At 33.5% G+C, this 19,622-nt stretch overlaps 1 protein-coding gene across 1 annotated transcript; it reads right to left on the minus strand.

Moving 5' to 3' along the window:
- Positions 1-4,404: 4,404 nt before the first annotated feature.
- LOC134278720 (uncharacterized) lies at positions 4,405-7,195 on the minus strand. Its single transcript, XM_062761011.1, has 2 exons — positions 7,060-7,195; positions 4,405-6,107 (listed from the first exon to the last, which is right to left on the minus strand). The coding sequence occupies exon 2, from the start codon at positions 6,070-6,072 to the stop codon at positions 4,447-4,449; it is 1,626 nt and encodes a 541-aa protein (XP_062616995.1). The 5' UTR covers positions 6,073-6,107; positions 7,060-7,195; the 3' UTR covers positions 4,405-4,446.
- Positions 7,196-19,622: the final 12,427 nt, after the last annotated feature.

Raw genomic sequence — 19,622 nt, forward strand, 5'->3', positions numbered from 1 at the left:
GTTTGGTACACAGTAGATATTTACTTATTGGATCATAGTTACCTTTGTTGTTTATTGTCTGGTACACAGTAGATTTGTACCTTTTGGGTCAGTATACCCATATTGTTTTGGTGCACAATATTTGTACTTGTGGGTTAGTATACCCACATTGTTTTGGTACACAGTAGAATGTACCTTTTGGGTCAGTATACCCAAATTTGTTTGGTTTTGGTACACAGTAGATTTGTACCTTCTGGGTCAGTATACCCAAATTTGTTTGGTTTTGGTACACAGTAGATTTGTACCCTTTGGGTCAGTATACCCAAATTTGTTTGGTTTTGGTACACAGTAGATTTGTACCTTTTGGGTCAGTATACCCAAATTTGTTTGGTTTTGGTACACAGTAGATTTGTACCTTTTGGGTCAGTATACCCAAATTTGTTTGGTTTTGGTACACAGTAGATTTGTACCTTCTGGGTCAGTATACCCAAATTTATTTGGTTTTGGTACACAGTAGATTTGTACCTTTTGGGTCAGTATACCCAAATTTGTTTGGTTTTGGTACACAGTAGATTTGTACCTTTTGGGTCAGTATACCCAAATTTGTTTGGTTTTGGTACACAGTAGATTTGTACCTTCTGGGTCAGTATACCCAAATTTGTTTGGTTTTGGTACACAGTAGATTTGTACCTTTTGGGTCAGTATACCCAAATTTGTTTGGTTTTGGTACACAGTAGATTTGTACCTTTTGGGTCAGTATAACCAAATTTGTTTGGTTTTGGTACACAGTAGATTTGTACCTTCTGGGTCAGTATACCCAAATTTGTTTGGTTTTGGTACACAGTAGATTTGTACCTTTTGGGTCAGTATACCCAAATTTGTTTGGTTTTGGTACACAGTAGATTTGTACCTTTTGGGTCAGTATACCCAAATTTGTTTGGTTTTGGTACACAGTAGATTTGTACCTTCTGGGTCAGTATACCCAAATTTGTTTGGTTTTGGTACACAGTAGATTTGTACCTTTTGGGTCAGTATACCCAAATTTGTTTGGTTTTGGTACACAGTAGATTTGTACCTTTTGGGTCAGTATACCCAAATTTGTTTGGTTTTGGTACACAGTAGATTTGTACCTTTTGGGTCAGTATACCCATATTGTTTTGGTACACAGTAGATTTGTACCTTCTGGGTCAGTATACCCATATTGTTTTTTTTTTTTGTTTTTTTTTTGTTGGATGCTCATACTGACAATCAATTGGCGTCGTATGAAGCTTTTCGGTTTATTGTTGGGTCGATGTTACACACATTGTTAATTGTTGGGTCTCAGTTACTTATATTGTTTATTGTTTGGGTCGGAGTTACCCATATTGTTTTATTGTTGGATGCTCATACTGACAATCAATTGGCGTCGTATGAAGCTTTTCGGTTTATTGTTGGGTCGGAGTTACTTATATTGTTTATTGTTTGGGTCGGACTTGTCCATATTGTCTATTGATGGGTCAGAGTTACCTTTATTGTCTATTGTTGCGTCAGATTTATCCATACTGTTTCTGGTTCGGTCGGAATTACCCATGTTGTTTATTTATTGTTGGGTCAGAGTTACTCATATTGTTATCGAAGAGTCGGGTAACCCATATTGTTTATTGTTAGATCACAGTTACCCATATTGTCTATTGTTGGCTGGGAGTTACCCATATTGGTTATTTATTGTTGGGTCAGAGTTTCCTATATTGTTTATTGATGGGTCAGAGTGTCTATTGTTGTCTGCTCATAATGACAATCAATTGACGTCTTATGAAGCATATCTATTCATTGTTGGGTCGGAGTTACCTATGTTGTTGATTATTTACTGCCTCTGATAACAGTCAATTGGCATCTTATGTAGCATATCATATCTGTTTATGGTTGTGTCAGAATTACCCATATTGTTTTTATTCGCTTATAATGACAATCAACTTGATCAAATGGTGTCTTATGAAGCACATCTGTTGGTTGGGTCAAAGTTACTTATAGTGTTGATTGTTAATTGCTCGTAATAACATTCAAATTGTGTCTTATAAAGCATATCTAACTTTTGGCATGGTTTTTCCTATTGAAGCTAATATTAATGTTATTAATAGTACATTCATTCTAAAGAAAGTTTCCTTTCTTTTGTTGTTGCATTGTTTGCTCATGTAGACCTAATTTTTCATCCCAGTTTTAAGGTTGTATCCTCCCTTGTGAGCACTTTGTACTTGGATGAGTAATGATAAAAAATTAACTTTAAGGTACATTGTAGATACATCCCGAACAATCGGTGAGAACACAGATCCTCAGGAAAGAATCCTTATAACCCTCATCATAACATTCCACTAATTCCAGTTAAGAGGGAACTGAGATAATCTCCATAGCCTAGGGAACCAAATGAAGCTGTGCCTAATGCCGTGAATTTTATATATTATATCTATATTTAAAAGTTCAAAACTTGGTTGACACTTTTTGACTTTACCATGCAATAACCTCATATAAGATGCAGATACATGTATGTGCCAGCAAAACTGCAGCAGTGCTGCCATGGATGTGCCCTTGATCAGCTGAATGACCAGGATATCCGCTAACGTTGGTTGAGAAAGCATCCATACTAGCTAGATCTTGAAACTTGGTTTCTTATAAAACATTTGCAGGTGAGTCAGCAAGCAAATTGTATTACAGTTTCCAATTATCCACATCACAAATGATCCCCTTTTACAACTGACCTTTCTATTAATAAATTAAAGATAGGATTCTCACTTCTTCAGTTTTAAATACTTATGGGAGGGATATGTCCTTCAACAGGTAAACAATCCACTCTATATGCTAGGACTATATCCAGTCAAAGGAATGAGTAATCTTGTTTGGAATCAAGATTAAAGATGTGACAAATTTGAACATGACAAAATCAGGATTAATGTTCCTTTAATGCAACAAATTAAATAATGTGTCTTTAATAATAAACATAATCTATAGGGAAGGAATTTGTCCTTAAACAAAGTATTCTTACAAATAAAACCATAGGTTATGTATCTTGCAAGAAAATATTTTATCGTTTGCCTAAATAGGCTTTGGTATAGGCTAATTATACCCCTTCAATTAATTACCTCTGTACTATGCCTTTAGTAATAAGATTTTAAGACTTTAAACACCTTTAAGTTTGCTAGTTTAACATTAAGGCGACTTTCCATGCAATCTTATTTTAGGGATATTAGATGCTATTTACAAAATTCAGTATAATCTGGGAAGTTCACATTATATTCACGATTTGCTTAAGATCATAATAATATTAACCTTCACCTTGTAAAACTTATTCATACTGTCTGGAATAACCGCATGGTATGTTCCTCCATTAAAAGGAAATAATTCATGAAATTAATGTATACACAGTTGGTTCTACAGTTCTAAGAGGAACAGTTGTTTTGCAGGTATTATTTGGATTGTTGAAGATTTTGTTCAATTTCTAATTCAAATCTATAATTTACAAATTGGAACAGTTAAAAGTAGTATAAGTAGGGAAAATTAAATAATTCAAGGTTGAGTATGTAAAATTTTCACTAACCTTGTGTCATACTCAAGGACACTATCACTCATCACAAGGTAGAAATTGCAAAATTTAAGTTTGCTTAAATTACTAGACCTCAAACATATAAATTTTGTTCTACTCCCAATGGATAGCCAGATTCTAGAATGGATTCTATAATGTACCGATACTTCAAATGATGGTCAGTGTTTAATTGCTGTTTTGTTCCACTCATGATAGATAGTCATTCCAAATATTTTTCCTTAAGATTCTTTGCAAATAATGCTCTCACGAACTACCATGAGCTGAGTAAGAATATTTCCACAGTGATGTGATTGAAGTAAAAAAAAAAGGATAATGCAATTATAATCGTTGATCGACAAAAATATAGTAGAAGTCATCAGAAAAGTATGTAAATACACAACGCTTTAAGTTGCGCTAACTCTTCACGCTCCCCTTTGAATACATAAACATTTTAATATGCTGAAAAGACATAATAATTAAGGCAGCGTTCAATTTATAATACATGTATAGCTTTCTTTGCTTCTGTAGCCTTCAGGTTCTCTCTTTATGTTTTACATGTACTTCGGACATATTCAAATGCTAATGTGCTGGACATTTAGTTGACAAGCTTTATCTGTTTTAATCACATCATTTCACCACAATATGAAAAAGTCAATCGTAATTAGATTTTTTTTAAAAATAGACATACTTTTCAAATTGTCTAGTTTTCGTGATTTTCAAATCAATATCTAAAACGTTGACTTACTCCCAGAATATTAAAATCTCTCCATGTTGTTACATCTTTAGTAATTTAATTTAAGGTCCAATTCATCACATTTTGTCTATATTATGACAATTAATGAAACATCACACTAAAACATTTCCATTATCGTTATAACATTTCCTCGCAGATTGTATTAATGAAATCAACCCCTTTATTCTGTATATTTTATGATCTTCACAATTCCACTCTCATACTCCCCCACCCACAGTCTTCCCAGTGTGTCCAGACTCAGAGCTCCAGAGAAATCCAGACTACGGAGAAATTGTCCGTCCGGATCAATGATGTGGGTACAGGAATTTCCGTCGTCATCTAATATTATACGACCCGCGGAGTCTGTCACAATAGTGAAGGGAATAAACTGATCCTTCATCGTTTGATATCCTTTATATCGGAATCTTAGTTTTCCTGCCTTATTCACCACAACGACATCCTTAGCATTGCAATCAGAAGCACAGATATCCCCGTTGTTGTTTTCTGTCACAAACAGCATACTTTCTCCTCCTTTATATAGCGGTGTACTTTGGTCATCCTTCTCTATCTCCTGCTTTATTGTTTGACCTTCATAACGGACAATTTTATAATGTTCATTATTAGATGTACGCATACTGACCAGTAAGTTTCCTGATTGTGTACAACACAGTCCTACTGGTATCCATCCCCGTGGTGTTGTGATTTGTGCTGTTGTCTGGTGGACATCATTAATTACTTGATTTACTCTATCAGCGTACAGCAGATGCCCTTCTTTTGAAAATGAAATATCGCTAGGAAAATTCTGACAAGTAGCGGTAACAATTTCCTGTACAGAACCTTGTATGTTGATACGAGTGATAGTTTTATTTTTCCCCGTTACCCACACCTCCTCTGTATTTAGACATGCTATCCTCATCAACTCTGTTATTCCAGTGTGGAAGGATGCGATTTCTACAGCTTTGTCTAGGAGCTCATTGGATACATCTGATCTGTAGATCGTTTCTGTGTGTATCCTGGGTTCTATTAATTTTCCAAAATCTTGGTTAAGTTTACCCTTATCTATGTCCATTAAAACGAAAGCCGGTAGTTCCAGATCTATTTTAAAGGGAATCTTTAGATACTTCTGAATATTGCTTTCTTGTTTTGTTATGTCACTAACGTCCATGGACTGAAATATCTTTTCGTTCTGTAGAGCAATTTCATTTAGACTTTCAAGTGCATTTTTGATTTTCTTCTGGTATTCTTTTGATTTCTTAATGCCATTTCCTCTCATTTCTATAATATCATTCTTGTTTTTCGCCACGATTTCTTCAATGAATCGCTGCCATTTTTGTCCATGCTCTGTGACTGTTTGTTCTAATTCGTCACATTTAGCATTTATAGCAGCTAATTTGGATTCTATTTCCGTATCTGCTTTTTCGAATTTTGGAATGATGTCGTCTTTTAGACGAACCGTGTCTTTCTCCACATGCTTTTTCTTTTCTTCAACAATGTCCCAAATTTCAATAATTATATGACCGTTATGGTTCCCACTGAGACATTTAAGGCAAACTTCTACATCACAATTCTGGCACTGAACAGTACACTTTTCGCCACTATGGGCTTTGCAATTTGAAAATGAAAGGTGGTATTTTCTCTCTCGGCATTTGACAATCTCGTGATAAGAGGACGCTGACGTCATATAGTGTTTTCCGACGCATTCTTGACATAAGTTGATCTGACAGGGATTACAGTGAAGAAGGGCGGGTCTCCTGTCACAGAAGTGACACAGGATAACGTCTTGTGCTTTAGTTTTAATGGTTGCCATCTTTGGCAGTGTTACAAAGTTCCTACCAATTTAACCTAAAAACAGTTGAAATACTCAATAATTCTAGGTTTAAGTTGCGGTATATGTAACTTTAGCTTTAAATTCCATTTAAAAACAAGGAATATAATTGACTCTTTACATACAACTTTAATCATTCAATGAAGACTTTCGTTTGTTTTGTTTTTAATTCGGGCGCGCATATGGATCCATTATCGAATTACCTGACTTTCCAATGCTAACATTTGCTTTGAACCTTTAGATTCTTTAATTCATCTTACTAAAGACTTTGGTGTAAAAAATGATATAATTAAACTAAATGATAATATATTTGATCCGCGCATACTATCTATTACTAAAGTCAGATTCTCTTTGCGTGTCTGTACATGTTTAATCAGCCCGCAATAACGGCATAGCCTAGTAACGAGTCTCGAGAGAATATATAAATGTTTAAATTACTCGTAGTGAATAAAGCAAACACTTTTACCTATCTGTTTCATGTCAGCCTGTTGAATAATTAGAATATTACAAAATTAACTTCCGTATTGAAAATATTGCTTAGGGTAACAGTTATAAAAATACTACGCATCCATTTAATACCAGAGAGGCTTGTCTTTCGGATTGTATAAAATAAATACTGTAGTAAATTATTTTAAAAAAATTAATCTAATTTATATACACTTAAAAGTTGTTAAATTAAAGATTCTGACACTTTCAGTCAAGAAAAACCACGTTTAAAAAAGACGTACCACTCCTATATAAATAAACTCTAAGACTTTATGTATGTAGGTGTGGTACGTCTTTTTTAACTTTTAAGCGTATATAAATTAGATTAATTTTTTAAAAAATAATTTATTTATTTTACACAATCCGGAAGACAAGCCCCTATTTCAAATACCAGGTATGATGTTGAGAGATAAATATTTTCAGATGCTACCCTAATATGTTTATTTTTATTATACTCATTATAAATAAAACAAAGACTATTACCACTCTGTTTCCATAACAGTCTTGTTCCATAGTTTCTATCATCACAAAATTAACTTTCGGTTTGAAGTTCTCAATTTTGTAGTAAGAAATTGCTTCCTACGTAAATATAGCAGTTAAATCCAACTGGTCTGTAGGAGAAATATATTGAGCACTCGGTAAAAAGAGAAAAAAAGATGACTTTTGTAATACTAAACATAGGGGCTTGTCTTCCGGATTGTGTAAAATAAATAAATAAAAGTTGTTAAATGAAAGATTTTGACACTCTCAGTCAGGAAAAACCACTTTTAAAAAAGACGTACCACTCCTATATACTACTAGTACAAAAACTCTATAAGGGACGCAAGCTGACATCTTCGAAAAAATACCCCGCCCACTTCAGCGCCTATTTCTGGACTCTAAAGCATTCATTTATTTCGTTATCATGGTTCTGTCCCATAAAGTGATGATTTTCCTAAATGTTGATGCGTTTGTCAGTCGTCAACACGCTTTTAAGCAACAGAAAACGGATACAATTTCTTCGATCGAGGAGCTCTCTCTAAATCGAATATAAAGAACGGAATACCTCAGAGGAGTAGAGGTATCTGATTTATAATAGCTCCTCATCGTGGGGATGCAAATGTTACACAGCTAGACATTCCTCAGCTTCCCGGGAAACTTCCTCAGATTTAAGAGTCAAATTTTACGGGGTTTTTTTTTAACTTCAAATGATAAATTGAGTAGAGTAGTACATCTCTACATTGTAGGTCATTTATCTGAGCTAAAATGTCGAGGAAACAGATATCATGAATGAGAATTAAAAATGAAATTAGAATACATATAAATTGAATTAATTGAAAGACAAAAGAAGAGGAACAAAACTATATAGCCAAAATATTACAAAAATGGGTATACTAAATTTTAAAATGTGGGCGTTTTACTATTCTTATCTATATGCAAATCAGATAAGACTCATTTATTAATCTTTTTCCATTCATTGCGAGGATTTGTGAAAGATGTACCATGAAGACAAAATGGGGTAAAAAGAAACCTATTACTGACTTGAACTGTAATGCACATTGTCATTGGCCCAGATGTATCTATACGTAAATAAATAATCGTTTATTTAATCACTCGAATCAATAAAAGATCCTTCTCACATTTCTGGTATGAATTTTCTGGAAAATAATTTTAATATTTGTCATAATGTCATTAATACACAACAAAATTTCTACTTCTCTTAAGGTAATTCCATCCTCCTGTGATGTCATTGATTTTGCAAAAACTTTTGTTAATTTAATATAAAAACTGATAGAACAATTTCTTTTGGAAGAATGCTTATCAATAGGTGTGATGATAAATGTTGTTAAATAAAAGAATTTAAGATACGTATAATTTCTTTATTTAACCATATTTTAATCTTCATAAAATATTGACAAGTGCAATAACTCCTTCTCAGGTATCTTCATTCGGGCATTTTCTTTATTCAACTTCTAAGGCAACCTGTACGTTTTTTGCAATAATTGTTGAATTTAAACTATATTCAATGAAAATATACACAGTTTTTGTACTTTGAACCATTAAAATTGTAAGGATGGGAAAACCTAAAGTATTAAGAAAAAAGTACTTTGTGAAAGTGAAAGAATGTGTCAATCCATAGGTCACAAAATTCCTAATTTCAATAGTTTTCGGATCAATTTTTTTAAAATATATATTTCCGTGTAAAATGCTGTAGCAACATATGTCATGATATTATACATCAATTTGAGAATCCCGTGGGGATCCGGGTTAGAATAGGTCTTCAGTACCCCCTTGCTTGTCGTAAAAGGCGACTAAATGGGGCGGTCCTTCGGATGAGACCGTATAAATCAAGGCATTCAAATAACAGCGTGTCAATTTGTTTGATCGAGCGTACAAAAGTTTCAAATGTTGCATTGGTTACCATATTTTTCATCAGTCGGATGTTTGATTTTAATAATACAAATACTACTTAGCATATGAAACAGAGAGCTCTACAATACACTGATAATACTGCATAAAAAATGGTATTTTGGTGTGCTCGGGGAAACATTGGAATAAAAAAAGTAATTTTTAACATAACTACTGTAACATTTATTATATTTTAGGATAATCTGCGAAAAACAAAATTGGAATTAAAAAGTGATTTTTATTTGAGTAAAACCCATATATGCTTAAGGTGATGGCAAGGGATAGGAACAAGATCGTAGTAACAATTTTGAAAACTGGGGGAGGAAGGAGCCAATCAGTATCTGAAGGAATTTTTCTCTAGTTAAAATATTTTACGCAGAGAAAGTGAAAGGCCGGAGCCCTCAGCCTCATGGCATACTTCTATGGAAATTTTAATTTAATTATGAAATCATATCCTAATTATCAAAATATGAATAAGAGATTTCTGAAAAAAAATATCAATTGTACTAAAATTTATTATTTCAATCAATTAATTCAATCTGAAGTAGACTTATTGGCATTTAAGCTGAAACCTGTTTTTATATTACATGTATTGCATTTCAATTCTATTCAATCGTTTATTCTCCTAAAATGAAACAACATTATAGAGAAGATACAAACATGAAATATGTACAATACAATATAGCATACGTGCAAAAATAAAACATGAAAAAATGACAGTGTCATAATCCAAGCAACAAACACTCATGATAATAATCCCACTAAATTTACATAGTTTATGTTATATAGTTTATATTTATCATAGTTCATTAGTTGATTTTGTATATGCAGTAATACATTGATATCGATTAGCTGCAGATCTGTAGCGTAACAGGTCAGGACGATTTCCAAAAAAAGAAGTCAAGAGCGATAACCGCATATTGCTATAAATACACATAATAAACAAGGTGCTAGTCTTTCTGACCAATCAGATAACAGCATTGAAACTTACCCATAAGAAAATAAATAAAACACGTGGTTTCAAAGTTTTTTGCACAAAAAGATTTTTTTAAAACAAACTTTTTGTAAACTTTATGCACAATTAGGAATAATATAATATTCATGACAATTCTACCATGAACAAAAACGAATTGAAAGCTTAGAATACGTTTTAAGTGGGATCAAAAATATGTCACTAGGAGGTAGCAATCCAAAGAGTTTAACTTTCGTTAAAGATTTAATATGAATACGGAAAATTTTCAGTTTTTTAGAGCCTGACATAAACATCTTATCAAATGGATTACAGTCTTAATTATTTTTGAGAGTTTATGACAAAATCGTCCATGCAGTTTCAGGTATCATGAAACCCGTGATATTTTAAAATTATATGTAGTCCATACAATAAACACTTGTGTGAGATGGCTCTATACACATGTAACTTAAGCATCATCGATGAAAATCGAACTGCTAAGCAAAATTATATTTACAAACGTATTATAAATTCTGGTAAATGTTATAATTGAACTTGATAAGAACTTGCTGGTGTGATTTATTCCTCCGTAAACGATTGCATTGTATCATGCATTTTTTTTTCTTTACCGAGATAAAAATGTCAAGTTGTTCACGGTAAATACAGTGTATGTGGGGAATACCTTATTCTTCAAAAGTTTTCATCTAACTTGTAAAGGTTTTTTGTTAAAAAAAATCTTTTTTAGGAAAAATACAAAAGCGCGTGTTATCTTTTTGTTCTTTTTTTAAAATATGTTTTGGATTGTGTAAAAATGCTGTTGTCTGATTGGATAGAAAAATAATAATGTGTACATGATTTTTATTTATAGCAAGTTTCAGTTATCGTTCTTGACTTCCATATTTGGAAATCGTCCAGACCTGCGTAATATTTTTTGCGCACTTTTGGGGAGAATTTCTCCACTTTCTAGCATTGGTCAATCAACTACCTTTCACTCCCTAATTCTAGACACATTCAGTGGCCACTGGCCAGTATGTATATTTTTTCAACCTTCCAACCATTTATAAATGTCTCTACATGTACAGGCTTGAAGTGAATTTTCAGCAATTAAAAAAAATCATTTTAATCAAGCGAGTTCATCACTTGTAGAGACGACTAGAAATGGGTTGGGAGATAAATAAAATAAACAGATTAGTGAAATAATGTGCCTAGAATTAGGAAATGAAAGGTTGTTAATTGACCGATGCTGGAAATTGGAGAAATTGTACCCAAAAGGACGCAAAAAATATTGCGCCGTAAATTGCACTTTTTTTGCATTACGGGATCTGTAGCGTTATGGTCAAAGACAAGTATATAAAATCGTAACGCTACAGATCTGCTGCTATGATACATCGATATGATAATTTACACAGTCCACGTACAGCACTTGTATTATATAGCACACGCATTCTCAATATTGACTCGCAAAAGAATATCCATACAATATTTTTTTTTGATAGATGCAGGATATTTTTTGAAGATTAATTATGGACTTAAAGGTGCATAGACATAGATTTGAAGTTAATATTTTCGGTATAATATGATGGCTTATATGTTGTAATAGCATTTCACACGAAAATGAATTAAAAGTCTTATTTCATCGAAAAGTTATTGAAAATTCTAAGTTTAAGATGGGTCTGATTGACATATCCTTGCAAAGAATGGAGGCGTACAAGGCAAGGACAATCCCCCGCTCTGAGAAAAGACATTTCTCAATTCTAAAAGTTTTATTTTTCAAAAAAATATTGTTTATATCATCTTTTACACATTTAATTCTGTATTTCATTGTTTTAATATTTTATTAATAATTTATTTTTCACTCATGTTCTTAAGAAATGTGAAAAAAAGAAAATGCTTCACATATGATTCGAATCCTCCCCATAGCGCAGGATTGGTCCAAGACCAACTGCTTTAACCACTACGCTACGAAATATATGCATTATCAATGTCTGTCAGTGTGATTTGAATGAACGGGTTTGTTGAAGCGTACATTTTTTTTCAGAAATTTTCGATTTTCAAATAGAATGGGTTCAGATTCCACTTTTTTTTTCCATTTTTGGACGAATGAAATAGATTTTGCATTTACGTTTCCATCATTTAAGCGTTAACGAAGAATGGAGACTTGACCCATTCATGTTCAAAATTCATTTTTTATAGCTCTAGTAAACCCATTTTCCACTGAATATGCTTAACTGTCAACTTTGAAATAAAGATTATCAAATAATAAGTCGTTCAGTAAAATAAAATGATAAAATGTTTTGAAGATGACATTACTGAGAACACGATTTTAGAAAAATATAACTTTTCTGTGAATTTTGAAAATTAAAGAAATATTTTGTCTCAGAGCGGGGGATTGTCCACGCCTTATACGCCCTCTTTCTTTTAATTTTATTTTTAATACTCAGGAAAAGTGGTAATCTTGTTGAATATTAATTAAAAAAAATTTAAAACTATAATCGAGTATACGAATGATACAAGACGGGTATACGTTCTCAATAGTGTTAAATAAAAAAAAAAGGTTTCTGAGAGACTTCCCCGCCCACCGACCCTATTTGCTTATCATCTCTGTGACTGCACCTCCAATTGACCTGTGTTATTTAATACAATCCCAATACCAAGCAAGGAGCTGCAGTATTCAGAGTGATCATGCTGAGGATATGTAAGTAACACAGAAGACAACGCAGTCTGAATTTGCTAAAAGTCAGTCGAAATATAGTTTCATATGTAAAATCCGTTCTTTGAATACCTTTTTGTGTACAAATAACACCACTTATGCGAGCCTGGTCTTGGATAAGTGAGTTAAAAATTATATTTAGTAACCGTATGTCCCTTCATTCCGGATATCTTAAGTCCTTTCAGATATATAATTATATTCACACTTAGTCACAACCTATCATTCCGGATAATTTAGGTCAATTTCCATATAGTCTAATATTTAATCTTTCTTCCTCTTCCTTTCTGATTAAACGTCGAGGTCATGGAAAATTATATGAAATTGAATTGATGAAATGTTTTAATTTTTCCACCCTCCCTCCTCTTGTTTTAGAACAAATACTGCTGCTCTTGTTATGTCATTGTAGCTGAAGACTTCCTGCTTGGTCCTGCATCCACAAAAGCCTATGTCGCAGTGATAAGGGGACGACCATTTGATTCTGAGGGGGGGGGGGGGGGGGGCTGGCAGATTTTGGAAATAAATAATCTGTCCCTGAAAATGTTGAAAATAAATAATCTGTCCTCCTCTGCAAAGAAAATAAATAATCTGACCTTGACTTATGACATTTAAATATTGTGAAAATACCTTTTTATTTCCGTGTAATTTAACCTCAGAATCTTCAATTCAGTATTTTTTTTGGGCTCGCTTCGCTCGCCATTTTAGAACCAAATAATATTTAAAATCAGATTACCAGACTGGATACTTGTAGTCAGTTGATCAACATGACAATGAGCACTCAGTAGATCTAGATGTGATGAATCACTTTAAAAACAAGCCAATTCTTAAACACCACAAAAGATAAATTTTCTTTTCAAAGAATTATACTTCCCGATAAATTCATACAAAGTATACAGTGGCGGATTTAAGGAAGGCATACATGTGTATGACCCTCCCCTAAAATTTCAAAGTATGATATGAATTATATTAATATTGCCATGCTTTAAGTACAATACCAATATTTTTATGCCTAGTTTTACTCTTAAAATACACAAAAACCCAAGAGCTTCAGGGGGCTTCGCGCCCTGCGCCCCCTTCATTCAAAGTATGATATGACTAGTATTAATTATGTCATACTTTGGAACATAACTAACCAATTCCTACATAATTGTGCCTGCTTTTACTCTTGAAATACACAAAAACCCACGAGCTTCAGGGGGCTTCGCCCCCTGGACCCCCCTTCATTCAAAGTATGATATGACCGATATTAATAATGTCATACTTTGCTATATAATAACCAATACCACTATAATTGTCCTGGTTTTACTCTTAAAATACCCGAAAACCCAAGAGCTTCTAGGGAATTTCCCTCCCTTGGCCTCCACCAGTGCTTCGCCCAGAACCCACTTGGGGCCTTAACCCGGCCCCAGACCTCTTGCTTGAACGAAGTTATACACACCCCCCATCCTGAATCCGCCTATGGTATATAAATGATAAGTCTTTTAGAATCAATCGATCAAGGTACCCTAAGACAAAGAAGAAAATAAATAATCTGTCCTCGATAATCTTGAAAATAAATAATCTCTCCTTGACAGGCATGAAAATAAATAATCCGTCTCAAAAAAAATTTGCCAGGCCCCCCCCCCCCCCTCAGAATCAAATGGTCGTCCCCTAATCGTGTGCTCCAATATTCCTTAATGGTGTCCCGCTTGGTCTAGCTTCTTCATGAACTTGTGTTGCATTAGTGAATTCTGTATGATTGCGTATTCTGCAGACTACTGATGGGTACAGCGTCCACATCAACCAATGTCGCGGTGATGAAGTCTCTGTTTTACCTATACCGTGATGACTGCATGTTGGGGATAGCGTCCACTTCAGCCTTATCGTGGTTCGAATTTTTAGTTTTTGCGTATTCCGTCGCACCTCAACGCAACTGGACGGGTGCAACACATATTCTTACGCTCATTCCATTGTTTATTGACATGATTTATAATTAAATTGATTGATTTATTAATGATTGATTGATTGACAAGTAATTGACTTGATTGATATTTGATTGATTGACTAATTGATTAATGATTGATTGATTGAATTTGATTGATTATTGCATTGGTGACGTTCATGCAATTGTGACCTACCCAGTGGTGCATGATCCGCCCGATTTAGGTCGTCAGATTTCTTGTATTGATTCTTGATTGTGGGGCAGCCCTGTGGTAACCCGAGCAAATTGATCACCGCGGCCAGAAGCGCCATATTTAACAAGCAAAATAACATCCATATCGTTTGTTTGATTTATAGGGAATCTGAAATAATAATCATATAGTACCCCTACACATTCTTTGTGACAAAGGGAGATCTTGCATCGAATACTCAAATACTTTATGTTCATTCAATGCCAAAATATCAGAGAACGGAGCTAAAATTAAGGCCTTCCAAGTTTTCCGCTGTTAAGCTTCGCGGAAAAATTAGATTTAAGGTAATGAAATTAAAAAGAAACACAAATAAAACTCGACAGATCTAAATCTTTGAAACTCAATTTACTCATTTCATCAGCGTCTCTCTTTTTAAAGTGGCGTAACACAATTTTTGTTTTAATAAACTTCTAGTTTAACTTAGTGACAATGCTACATGTAGGAGAAGAAATGCAAATGTGAAAAATAGAACCGTAGCGCCACCTGTTCAAAAGTTATTGCTAAGGTTAACATTTTTTAGGTTGGTCAAACTCCGGGTCAAGGTTATCGGTTTCTAAAGAAAGACCTTTTCACGAAGATTATACATGGAAAGTATGAATTAAAGCCCTAGCCCTAACCTTTCAAAAGTTATGATGAAGGATATGGAGATAACGAATAGCATTCAACACCAAAGTCCTTAAAACAATACAAAATAGGAGCAGAGCAAACACGGAACTCCGAAACATCAGAGGTGGGATCAGGTGCCATGGAGGAGTGGGCATCCCCTGTCGATCGGTCACACCCGCTGTGTGCTCCTTGTCCGTCGTCAGTTCAGTGTTTGAATAATGGACTAACATTTAGCAGGAAAAACGTTAGTCAGCATTTGACTCAATGAAAAATTGTTTTTGCTGAAAGGGACATTGTATCGACCATGGAACTTACGAAATTATGACTTTAAACGAGACTGCTGATATTCTTGTTTCATCCACATGTTTGTCAGTGATTTTCCTCGTTTAAGAAATTATTCATACGAAGAGCATGTTCTAAGTTCTTAAAAGTAGGTCAAACTCCAAGGTCAAATGGTCAAAGTTTGTGTATTCGGTAACCAATCAAAGATAACTAAGTACTATTTCATGGGTAAGGAAGCAAAAATAAAATAGAAAGTCAGTAATAAACTAGATTCTCTGGTGTCAATTTTTACCATCATACTCGTAACAGTAAACAGATATGATTGTAATGTAGTACACAACTATTTTGAATGAATATTGCAACTTTGATTTCAGACATATCTGTTAGACAAATTATGGTCATAAGAGTTCAGAATGTTAGCGCAAATTTTATCTCTTTAGATATTATGTTGATGTCATGACAAAAATATTTATAATTAAGCATAGGACCATTTTTAAAAAAATATTTTAGGTCACCTGAGTCACTCAGGTGAACTACTGCTATCTGTTTTCGTCGTTCGTCGTCAATCGGTCGTAAACTTTTGAACATTTTCAGCTTCTTCCCTGGAACCACTCAACCAATTTCAACCAAATTTTGTATACAGCATTTATGGGTAAGGGGGAACAAAAACTGTGAATTTCATTGTCCCTGCCCTCATGGGGCCTGAGCAGCGGGATTAAAACCACCAAAATTAATGCTATATTTAAACATTTTTCTTCACTCCTGGACACCAAGCAGTCAAACTGTTAGCATGATTGTAATGAGCAGTGAGCCCTCTACCAAAATTGCGAAATTCATGGCCAGAGGGTCAGGGGTTCTGATGTTAGGGCGGGGCTATATAGTGAAAGTGCATTATTTCTTTGAAAATCTTCTCTGCTCCTGGGTATTAAACAAACTAACTAAGTACATAGTTATGGTGACCAACAATGCCTCTTCCAAAATTGTGAATTTCATGGTCCAAGGGTCAGGGGTTCTGGTATTAGGGCTGGGCTATATAGATCAAATAGTGGAAGTACATTATTTCTTTGAAAATCTTCTTCTCTAGCTGCTCTTGGGTATTAAACTAAAAAAGTAAGTACATAGTAATGATGAACTCGAGTGCCTCTACCAAAATTGTGAATTTCATGGCCCCTGAGTCAGGGGTCCTGGTAGGGCAGGGCTATATAGATCATATAGTGAAAGTAAATTATTTCTTTGAAAATCTTCCTCTATGCTGCTGGGTATTAAAGGTGCATAGACACAGATTTGAAGTTAATATTTTCTGTATAATCCTGGTCAGGGCTCCGTAAATTTGTATTTTATTGAGAGAAGATATTCCCCTTTGCAATTCACTTTTGATAATTTATCACATTAAATAATGTATTTTGAAAAGTTAATAGAATAAGAAAATCATGCAAGAAATTTATTGTGTAATACAAAAAACTTTTATACTTTTAATGATCAGATAAACTTGTAAATAATAGATAAATAAAAATGATACAAAAATAACTTAGTAAATTGATCTTCAACGTCGAACATAGGCAAATGTGAGATATTACATGTTAGGGTTAAAAATAGTACAAAAGGACATATCATTTAGAAATTTCATTCTTCAGCAATGTTTGGTATATACGGAAAACCTTTATCGTCTTGGTGAGTGATGAATGGAAAACATATCAAAACTTGAATTATGAGTTGTAGCTATATATTAGACTAATTATTTCATCGATCCTGATCACCCTATTTCTCTTACGTAAGTAAATTTTATTTAAACTCAGCATTTTATACAGTGATTAACAAATAGTATGAGCTGTGTAGAGCTCTCAAACTGACTATGCTTGCTTTTGGGAAAGCTTCATCTATCAGCTTATTTTATATTTTTTTATATTTACATTTCCAATGTCTTTGTCCGAGATAATTTGAAAATTACCAAATGTAAATGTACTTTATTTCCCCATCAATGTTTTGGCGCGGTTACAAAAAAAAACATTTGCAGGGCAGGACAAACAGCTAGACAGAATCAGGGCTTGGAGCACGTATATTGGCGGTATCAAAGCATGTAAATATAAGGAATAACTGCCAGATTTTTCAATTTCATGTAGATGATCAATCGATTGGCTTGCGTGATAATTTATTGCATAAACGCCTTCGGCGTTTATGCAAATTATCACGCAAGCCAATCGATTGATCACTTCATAAAATCGAAAAATAAGACAGTTATTCCTTAAATATTCTATGGATCCTCTAAGTTGTTGTATTATACTCAGGTGACCGTTAAGAACCTACGGCCTCTTGTTTAGAATTATTCAGATTTCATGATTTTTGAAAAACTGAAACGTTGAATATTATTCCGATCATATTTATATCTTTGTAGGGTTTTGCATCTTTAGAGGGTTGTCCCAAAATTTCGTAGACTGAGCTTATATCTTTTAAAGAAATGAATGTATCTTTATAAAATTTTCTGGGTGAATAAAGCTTATTTTTCGTAGAAAAAATAAGAAGTTTTATCATGCTTACTTGAAAACAATTCGAGTAATAAGATTCGAAGTGATATCGTTTTCTAACACCCGGAGCAATCTGCAACGTCAAAAAAGACAAATGTCTACGGTTCAATTTTTTTTTTGAAAAAATTCCAATTACCAGAAACAGATTCTTAATTAAGGATATCCGATACTCAGCCAGGAAGGCTAACTCCAAAAATTAAAATTTAATTAGAAATGCATCAAAATGAAGCTCAAAAATATTTTTTTTTTCATGCAACAATTTTCATTTTATTCATCTTTATAAGATTCTCAGTCTTTGGAAGTCTTAGAAAAGGTCTTCTAAAAGTTGACATTTGTACCCTATAAAAGGAGAAAAATTAATACAGTTTTAGTGAAATAAGATTTTTCTTGAATCCAGCCCTAGAAACCAATGCTTATTAGTATAATATAAAACGAGAAGTGATTTATGGTGTCTTGCAATGACAGCAAAATCCTTTTACACTATGTATTATAGAATACATGACGGAATTAGGGGACAAAAAATACCAAATAAGTATGGAAATCATGACAATTTCTCTGAATGCCTGGATACCTATCGTTTTTTAGCCTAAAATATATTTTTTGCTCAATTTGCAATTAGAAAATGCATTGCTGATATTCCAATTCGCTTTTTCTGCAAATATTTTAGAGATTTGACAATTTTCCCTAAATAATATGATTAACTTTGATCTTTAACTTTAAATGAGTACTGTAGATCACTAAATTTTCGCGACACCTTATTTTCGCGAGATAGCTATTGACTCTTGATTAGCGAGGCAAAATTTTCACGAATTCTGGTTATTGCTCTATATAATCTTATGGAATACTATCATACGCAAGAATTAAATATTCGCAAGCACCCTGTCTCGCGTAATTACGCGAAAATAAAATTCTTGCGAATAAAAAGTAATTTACAGTATTTTTGATTAATTAACTGCTAATTTTATAAACCGCGGATCGGACTACCGTTAACAAAACAATAATAGTTTTTAATGTAAAATATCTTAAAATATCATTAAAATATGTAAACAAAGTATATGCATGAACAGGTATGAAATAATAATGATTTGAAAACCCTGTATTTCAACGGACTTTTCGTCTGTCTTCTCTAATGGAGTTGCACAGTGGCACACTTGCTCAGTTCTTATGCTTGTCTATTTTTTTAGTTTCCGTTATTCACATACATTGAGAAACCATTTCAGTCATTCTAACTACTAAGGACAGAAAACATTTCCTTGTCTACCAAACATTTATGACTTGTACATTTTATAGGAGTGAAATTTAGGATCAAAACACTTGATCATAGTCCAGTGCGCCGCCTGTGCCATTTTTCAAAAAGTCGAATTTCAACTCGGTGTATATAAAACGTTATGGAATTCATATCTATAAAAGAATACAAACAT

Source organism: Saccostrea cucullata, unplaced genomic scaffold (assembly GCF_032062105.1).
Source record: "Saccostrea cucullata isolate Sc308-1 unplaced genomic scaffold, CSIRO_AGI_Scuc_v1 ctg10218, whole genome shotgun sequence".
Classification (NCBI taxonomy): domain Eukaryota; kingdom Metazoa; phylum Mollusca; class Bivalvia; order Ostreida; family Ostreidae; genus Saccostrea; species Saccostrea cuccullata.

Coding starts and splice junctions, on each gene's coding strand:
- LOC134278720 (XM_062761011.1), bottom strand. CDS start 6,072: ATGGCAACCATTAAAACTAAAGCACAAGACGTTATCCTGTGTCACTTC.